The sequence below is a fragment of the Paroedura picta genome, chromosome 9 (genome assembly GCF_049243985.1).
Source record: "Paroedura picta isolate Pp20150507F chromosome 9, Ppicta_v3.0, whole genome shotgun sequence".
Lineage (NCBI taxonomy): Eukaryota > Metazoa > Chordata > Lepidosauria > Squamata > Gekkonidae > Paroedura > Paroedura picta.
In genome coordinates, this window is record NC_135377.1 from 46314782 (window position 1) to 46323871 (window position 9090).

At 42.1% G+C, this 9090-nt stretch overlaps 1 protein-coding gene across 1 annotated transcript; it reads left to right on the plus strand.

Annotated features, from left to right (window-relative positions):
* The first annotated feature begins 106 nt into the window (after positions 1–106).
* Positions 107–8653, plus strand: TYMS (thymidylate synthetase). The gene is made up of 7 exons (XM_077352654.1): positions 107–366; positions 1067–1140; positions 2186–2360; positions 4033–4134; positions 5675–5850; positions 7460–7531; positions 8209–8653. Exons 1-7 carry the CDS (start codon positions 177–179, stop codon positions 8344–8346), a joined length of 927 nt encoding a protein of 308 aa, XP_077208769.1. The 5' UTR covers positions 107–176; the 3' UTR covers positions 8347–8653.
* The last annotated feature ends 437 nt before the right edge of the window (positions 8654–9090 follow it).

Here is a 9090-nt window from a genome sequence, read left to right on the forward strand (position 1 = left end):
CCGCCCTGATAGGGTGGGAAATGTGAGGAGGAGTCGGGCCAGCCAATAAGAGTCCCGTCCCGGCAGCGGCGCTTCCCCTCCTTCTCCTATTGGCTGAACAGAAAAATTGCGCGCCAAATCCAACCTTGGAGCGGGCGAGAAGCAGCCGTTTCTGGTCAGTTCCGCGTCGCCGCAAGATGCCCGCCGACCTGGATGTCAGGCAGTGCGCACAGGGAGAGCCTGTCGGCGCCGCCTCGCCAACGCATGGGGAGCGCGAGTACCTGCAGCAGGTGGAGCACATCCTGCGGTTCGGGCACCAGAAGCAGGACCGCACAGGGACGGGCACCCTCTCCGTCTTCGGCATGCAGGCGCGGTACAGCCTCCGAGGTGAAGCCCTTTCTCGGCCCAAGGGGTGACGGGGATGGAAGTCGCTCTGCTACCTTCGACCAGGGCAGGAGGCTAAGCCGCGGGGGCAGAGGGAACTTGCGCCGGGCAGGACGCGGAACCCCAGGCGTTTTCCCTCGAGTAGGAAAGCGAGCCTGTGCCCTGCGTTTGACAGCATTCATGAATAACTCAGCATGCATCTGTACGGGTTTGATTTTAAAGCCAAGTTATTGAGGCTCGCTATAATTGGCAGTTTAAGAACGGAATTATTCTTCCTCATTTGTCCTGTCCCCCTAAATAGTTTTTAACCGTCCTGGTTTTGGGACTTGGATTTCTCAAGGCTCCTCCTAGGTCCTGGTATTCCAGGAGCAAAAGAAACTCTGTTACCTTATCAGGGTGGGATAATTGATATTTTTGCTAGTTCTGCTGCTTCCATTTTCTGTCATTGGATGTTAGTGATAGTAGAAGGATGCTCAGAGCTTTCACTCTTTGGTAATGTTTTAATAAGAAAACTCTGCAGGTGGAGTTTTTTCAATTAAATTAAATAGTATTATGCAGTAAGATTGCCATGTAAGTTGAACATTACATGTCAATGCTTGACAATTGCTGGGTGTGGGTTTCATTGACATGATTTTGTACTGAGAACTGAGACGTTTTCATATAGTATGATGTTTTCCTATCATCTTTACTATCTTGTTTTCAGATAGTTTTCCATTGCTAACAACAAAAAGAGTGTTCTGGAAAGGAGTACTTGAAGAACTACTTTGGTTTATCAAGGTATGGTATATGGCGAATAATACTCTAGAAGTTTAGATTATTGCTGTTGGCTACTTCCTTGCGCTGACATCTATACGTGGCAGGCGGTATAACAGTGGTTCTCAAACTTCCTAATGTTGCGATCCTTTAATGCAGTTCCTCATGTTGCGGTGGACCCCAACCATAAAATTATGCAAGGGTTCTTTCATAGAAATTAAACCGAAACTGACCAACGGCATAAGGATCCATTATTTATTTATTATTTATTGTATTTATATACCGCCTTCCCCAAAGGCTCAGGGCGGTTTACATGAAAAAACAAAATGGTACAGGTAACATAATTCTGGTAACAGTAAGGTGGTAACAACAATTGTCATGATTGTATATAATTTTTTTCCGGGGTTTCTCAGTTCTGCCTCTTGTCCCGCCATGCCAATCTTGTTCTTTTCCTCTGCTCCAGACAGATGAACACTCTATCTACCCAGCAAGGCTGTTGAGTGGATGGTGCCCCTGCCAAGCTGCTTGCCATGCCTTGACCCCTGTGAAAGGGTAATTTGACCCCCAAAGGGGTCTCAACCCCCAAGTTGAGAACCACTGGGGCAGGGGTAGTCAAACTGCGGCCCTCCAGATGTCCATGGACTACAATTCCCAGGAGCCCCAGGGGCTCCTGGGAATTGTAGTCCATGGACATCTGGAGGGCCGCAGTTTGACTATCCCTGCACTGGGGTATAAGAAACATGAGGATTTCCTCCTCCGCTTCTATAGCACAAATCAAATTAATAATAAATATATACATAAATAAATGTCAAATTTTAAGGTACTGTTTCATATGGATACTTTTAGTATTTGGAGAGTTTTTTGAGGCTTTGGGGGACAATATTTGATCTCTGGTTTGTACTACTCAGCTCCTGACATGATTAATGCCTATGTATATTACTATTATTAATCTCTTCACTAGTAAGGAATTAAATAATATTTTAGACAGTTTAAAAATATTAATTGTGATTAACATCCAAATCCACTCTGATGAACACTCTGGTCATTCTCTCTCCCCGATCCTACACAGGGTTCTACAAATGCAAAAGAGCTCTCTGAGAAAGGAGTCAGAATCTGGGATGCCAACGGTTCTCGTGAATTCTTAGACAAGCAGGGCTTCTTTTCTAGAGAGGAAGGGGACTTGGGTCCAGTTTATGGTTTCCAGTGGAGACATTTTGGAGCGGAATACAAAGATATGACTACAGGTGGGGAAGAAAAACTTCATCTAGCAAAGTACAGTTTATTTCTTAATACTTTTATACTGTGAAAGAGCACAATGAAGTCTGGATGAGAGATAAGAGGTAAGCACTCTTAGAACAGTGAGGACATAAAGAAAGAATGGAGTTACAGGATGTGAGTGCATCAGCAAAGTAGTAAGATACATCCTAACATAAGTATAGTATATTTTGTTGTAAGGAAGGTGATTTGGAGAAGGCATTGGAAAATACGAGTTCTCTTAAGCTTCATCCCCCTAGCAAACTCCCTGTTCTGTGTTGTTTCTGTCCTTGGTAATCCATCTCTCCTGATGTTATTTTCTATTTCAGCACTGAAGCTGGATAGAAAAGAACAGCACTGAAGCTGGGAGCAGGAATCTTTTCCCTGGTCTGATTTTATTAACTGCCTTTTCCTGCATTCATAGAGCATGCAAGGTTGTAGTTGTCTGCAAGAAACCCTTTCCCCCAACATTGCCTTTTCTCCTGGCTAATGTACACTGTTTTAACATTTACTTGTCTTTTATCCCACATTGTTACCTGTCTATCAGTCTATCCTATATAATTTAATACTTTCTATCTACAAACTAGTTATCCTGTCTAATGAATGATATATACAAATTATTATTATTATTATTATTATTATTATTATTATTATTTGGATTTATATCCCGCCACTCCCCGTAGGCTGTACATAGATACCCTTTCTATGCTAACATATACATGGTAAAATACAAATATTTTAAATAAATTTCCTAAACCTTGTACTTAATTATGAATCCCCTTTTCTCCACTCTTTGCAGTATCTCCTTGCCTTTCTTGCAAAGAGAGTTCATTGTCTAGATGTCTTGCATGTTTTCTAACTGAATACACACACATATGTATACCCCACATATGTTAGCACTATACCTCTAGGTATCTGTTTTATTCTTATAACTAGAAATATAGCCCGCTGTAGAAGGCATACAGCGGGCTCTAGATAGTCACAGTTGATCGTGTCCCGCGGCGATGGCTCTCCGCGCCGGCTCCGGTGGCGGGGGAGGCAGGGAGGGCCCGGCAGCCGCGCTATGCGCGACGGGCGGGGTCTTTGTTTGGCAGCGGCCTGACGTCAGGCCGCCGGGCAGAGAGCCCTTGGCAGCCGCACTCCGCGCGACTGCCGGGGGCTCCCTTGGGCAGCGGCCTGACGCGGCGAGAGGCGCTTTGCGTCTCTCGCCGCGTCAGGCCGCTGGGCAGGGAGACCCCGGCAGCCGCGCTCTGCGCGGCTGCCGGGGGCTCCCTCGGGTAGCCGGCTGACGTGGCGAGAGGCCCTTCGCGCCTCTTGCTGCGTCAAGCCGGGAGCAACTGCAAGCTGCGCTGTGCGCGGCTCACAGTTGCTGGGGCTCGGAATCGGATTGTCTGTTCTGAGGAAGGGTCCAATCCGGACCCTTCCTCATCACGGACAAATCCCACCTCAAGAGGGCTTAACCATTTATTTAGTCCGTGGCGCCCGTGGCGCCACAGGCGGTTTAAAGATAACCTTTTAATAGATATTTTTGCCACCTACCCAAAGGACTGACTGTTGGGGGAATGGTTGGGTATAAATTTTGTTGGTGATCATGGTGAGTCAATTTTATAGATATTAATTATTATAATTAAGCCATTTTTAAAACTATTATTTCTTTTCCAGATTATACAGGGAAAGGAGTAGATCAATTGCAGCAGGTAATTGATACAATCAGGAATAATCCAGATGACAGAAGAATAATCATGTGTGCTTGGAATCCCACAGGTACAGTATGGCATTAATAATAAGAGCCTCTTGTGGCACAGAGTGGTAAGGCAGCAGACATGCAGTCTAAAGCTCTGCCCATGAAGCTGGGAGTTCAATCCCAGCAGCCGGCTCAAGGTTGACTCAGCCTTCCATCTTTCCGAGGTCGGTAAAATGAGTACCAAGCTTGCTGGGGGGTAAACGGTAATGACTGGGGAATGCACTGGCAAACCACCCCATATTGAGTCTGCCATGAAAACGCTAGAGGGCATTACCCCAGGGGATACCTTTACCTTAATAATATGATGGTTGTTATGCCAATAAAGGTCTATTATTATTATTATTATTATTATTATTATTATTATTATTATTATTATTATTATTATTATTATTATTATTATTATTATTATTATTTGATGGTATCTGCTAATGTGTCCTAAAGTGCCACAGTGACCCCTTAGACTTTTCAGGAGACTAACAAAGGTGTTCACCATTAGCTTCTTCTGCATAGCAAGCTTGAATTCCTTAGTGGTTTTCCATCCAAATACCAACCTGGGTCAACCCTGCTTATCATCCACGAAAAGACAAGATGGGGCTAGCATAGTTTATTAACACTAAAATAACTTCCTGTTAAATTGATTTTTGAATTGTCTGATTCTGATCCACGTCTCTGTTAGGCCCATTATGCACGGCCGCCAAAACGGCGATTTCGGGTCACATGGAAAACGCAGAGGGGGAAGACACGACGCACACCGGTTATGCACGGGGCGGGGCGTGACGGCGGCAAAACCCAGAGTAACCGATTATGCACGCGGCGATCCGGGCGCCGCTTCTGGTTGCGCCCCGGTCACCCGGAAGCTGCGCTTTCTTCCGCGTTTCACTGACGCAGCTTTTTCGGCGACATGCACCGAAGCTGCGGCCGGTTGCAGCCGGCTCCGTGCATTATCGGTGATTTTAGTCGCCGCCATCCCACCCCGAATGTGCGCTAAAACCCCCGTGCATAATGGGTCTTAGAGAGGCTTTTTATGCATTCGCAGCTAGGAAGATCAGAGGCAAAATGCTGACATAAAAAATGCTACCCCCAATCCTGGTTGTTATATTTAAAATTGTTTATGGAATGTTATGTTTGTTTTATCTGATTTATATTTTTATTATCCTGTTTTGAAGGCCTTTGATCAATCAATAAAAGCCATCTATCTAAAATAACTATCCTGTGTTCTGGCTCCACGTTGGTTCTTATGGGCCTTGTAATCTGTGACAGATAAATGCTTTTTAAGCTTGCTAATACTCTTTTTGTTGATTCTACGGAAGATGTCTTTACAAATTACCACCACAAATACAATTGAATGAGGCACTGTTTATTACAATATAGTTTTAAGAACGTTAGTTTGCTTATTTGCTACTTATTAATAGTACACAATGTCATTACAGTGAGATTGTAATTCTTAGGTTAGCGAACAATGAAAGATCCGCATATTCTCATTGTCAGTGGAGCACTACCATTTGGTTTATTTTTTTAATTTTCTCATTTTTTCCAATTTTCTAATTTCCTGCTTGTCAGATATCTCTGCGATGGCCTTGCCTCCATGTCATGCTCTCTGCCAGTTCTATGTTTTAAACGGTGAACTCTCCTGTCAGTTGTATCAGCGTTCGGGAGACATGGGTTTGGGAGTACCCTTCAATATTGCCAGTTATTCTCTTCTTACACTGATGATTGCTCACATCACAGGCTTGAAGGTACAAGACCCTTACTTGCTTTTTCTAAGGATTACAACATAGTTCACTAGCTGTGTGGGAGAATTGGAAAGTATGTAACTCTGAAGTTCTGTTGTTCTGTGCCTGATGTGAAAGGAGATCCTTCAGTTCAGAACAAATTATACTTACTTTTTCTTTAAATCAGGAGTAAGGTTTGTTTGGGATATGAAACAAAAATCCTGAACCCAAGTTGTCTGTTGAGGTAGCCGCTTCTTCAGAATCTTTGCTTGTGATCATTAACCATTACGAAACACCAGGGAAATGTTCTTATCCTAAAAGATGCATCCCAAATTCTCATACGTCAAATTAAATTCAGTTTTCTCATAGAAAGCTCATCTCTATGGTGCGCAGCTATAACGTGCTTATGGAACATATGCAGAAACTTCCCAGGCTCTAAACAGTGTTTACATTCTTCACACAGCTGCTTATGCGCATGCTGTGGCTATTTAATATCAGACAAAGTTGTCCCATATTTAAAGGCAATGTTATGTTCTTCCCAGTTTCCCTGGAGGTAGTTTTCTTCCTGCTTTGGGTAAGCTAAGAGAGTATGTATTTTGTAATCTAAGCTAAGGGAACAACTTAGCCTGCAGAAATCTCATTTTGGAATGAGTTTAATTCTGTCTTCAGAAGGGAGAGGCATGTTGAATTCCTCCTTTCATTGAACACCCAAAGGTATTGGGGAAATGATACAATGAACGGTGTGTCTTTATAGCTACATACAAGTGGGTAGTCCTGAGGCTGATGCAACCCAGGTTGCTCCTGGCCTATCTCCCATCACTGAAGTCCTTCCTTTGCACAGCTGTATGTGGGAATTTGTTTCATGGTATGTTCGATAAGCACCTTCCTTAACTGTTTATAATTCCTTTTATTTTGTCTCCTTGGGCATTTTCCATGTGGGGCTAGACCACCACATCTCCTTTCCTCCTTTCTTCTTTCTTATTTAGAGCAACTTGCATCTACTCTCTTACCCTGCCCACTTCTGCTCCCATCTAACCATTGATTTCAGTTCTATCCCTTTAAATTTTCTGCTTCCTCCCAATCAACTCTAGTATTTTTCCCATCATGCCTCCCTCCTGGTGTCTAACATTTGTCCATGCCCCTCCCGGGAGCAGGGGATAGCTTACGCTCTGTCCAAAAGTTAGATGCTGACATTAACAAACTGATGATTTGGTGGTAGGGTGCTGTTGCCCATTTAGGGGCCTGAAGTAGCTGCGTCTGTGGTCCCTGGTAGAAATATTGCCTCAGGGAATAGAATCCCTATTAGGCTCAGCTGTCTCACATGTAGCAAGGCAAAGATTCTCAATACAGTGGTCATCGAAGGAGATCACCATGGTCTATAGAAGTTCCAATCATTATTGCATTGTGTATTTGATAGTGAACCAAATTTTCTGTCTTTTAATGCAATGCACTTGTGTGATAGTTAGTATATGTAGCATAGTTGCTGGAGGACCCTTTTAGCAGAGCTGTGTAGACAAATGTGGACAAGTATTAACAATGGAGTTAAGTAAGCCTGAGCTTATTAGAATCTATAGCCAAATTCTTGTTTTCTTCCCCCCCCCTCCAAGATAATAATATTGTTACTTTTCTACAGCCTGGAGAGTTTGTACATACATTAGGAGATGCTCATATATACCTAAATCACATTGAACCACTGAAAATCCAGGTAAGCATTTAGCTTGTTTGCTTATTTACATAGTATCACTGTAGGGAATATTCCCCCTTTTTCCATATCTGCAAATAAATTGCTATTAAATTTAATTCAATCTAAGGCTGTAATCACACTGCATCTTTGTGCAGAATGCAAGAGTGATCCTGTGGCCAATTCTTGTGATGGCAGTCTTAGTATTTGAAATTATTAGTATCATTTCACAATTCAGAAGACATCTAAGTCAGTGGGATTAAGAGAAAACTGCCTTCTTCCTGCATATACAGTGCTGTGAAATGTTAGGTACTGCAAAATAACATGGGACGCTTGTGCTACATTTGAGTGCTGTGGACCCTGACACAAGGATTTGGATAGGTTATTGGCAAGTAGGAGGCTGTGAAGGTTATTTTGTTAGGTGCTATGGATGTTTCTAATAGATAGCACCTGCCCAGTAAACCTATTTATAAAGGCATCTCTTTCCATAACTATAGGATGTAATTCTTGTGGGGAGATATACCTGTAGTAAACTAATTATAGAAGAGCATTTGATGGAATTATTTGTGCAAAGGACACTGTCCCAGGCACATATAGCTGCTGACTAATTATACAGATAATACCTGTGAATATATTATTATGGTTTAAAATTGCTGAATATCAGTGTGGAATAATTTTAGCTTGCTTATCCTAAATTTCAGCTTCAGAGGGAGCCAAGACCTTTCCCCAAGCTCAGCATTCTTCGCAAAGTTGAAAACATCAATGATTTCAAAGCAGATGACTTTAAACTAGAAGGTTACAATCCTCATCCAGCTATTAAAATGGAAATGGCTGTTTAATGGCCTTACTTCAAGGAGTGTTACTTACCTTAATCTTTTTAATAGTGTTTTAAAATATTGTAAGTATTCAAAATGTCCATAAGGGCAAAATATGATCCATCTTTTGTGACATGTTACCTTGGCCTTCATTCAGGAGGCGTATGGGCCTTAAGATAAAATATATACACTGTATTGTACATGTGATATATGGTTCCCGAGTACGCAGACTTCTCACCCCTTTGCTGCAAGGTGGTTTTTGGCTGTATAGTTTTGTAAAGTATTTTTTAAAGGCTAACTAGCATCAACTAATAAAATATATATACTTGTACAGTAGTATGATGATATCTCTGAACACAATAATAATTAGTGTACCTTCTGGATTGCAAAGGCTTCAAATTCATAAACATTCAGCACACGCCATCCACTCCTTGTTTTGAATTCAAGATCTGTTTGTAATATATATTTATCCATTTTCATACTTAGCCACTTTTATTTGTGAGAGCCAATCTCAATAGTGCCTTGGTCTCCCATGAAAGAAAGGTGGGCAAGAAATATCATAAAGTACACATTTAAGTACAGTGTATTTTAAAAGTAGTGCAGAAGGCACCCATTTGTGCCATGCAAGATTCAATTATTTAGTTATTTACTTGTGGCGCATTCTTTCTAAATTATTATAAATGATGATGATGATTCAAATATACATGGAAGTTTGTTCATTTGACACAGTAGAGTTAGAAGTTACATTTATTGGAAGCTTCCTTTTAA

Coding starts and splice junctions, on each gene's coding strand:
- TYMS (XM_077352654.1), top strand. CDS start 177: ATGCCCGCCGACCTGGATGTCAGGCAGTGCGCACAGGGAGAGCCTGTC. Junction 1,141..2,185: donor AACTACTTTGGTTTATCAAG/GTATGGTATATG, acceptor GATCCTACACAG/GGTTCTACAAATGCAAAAGA. Junction 2,361..4,032: donor ATACAAAGATATGACTACAG/GTGGGGAAGAAA, acceptor TTTCTTTTCCAG/ATTATACAGGGAAAGGAGTA.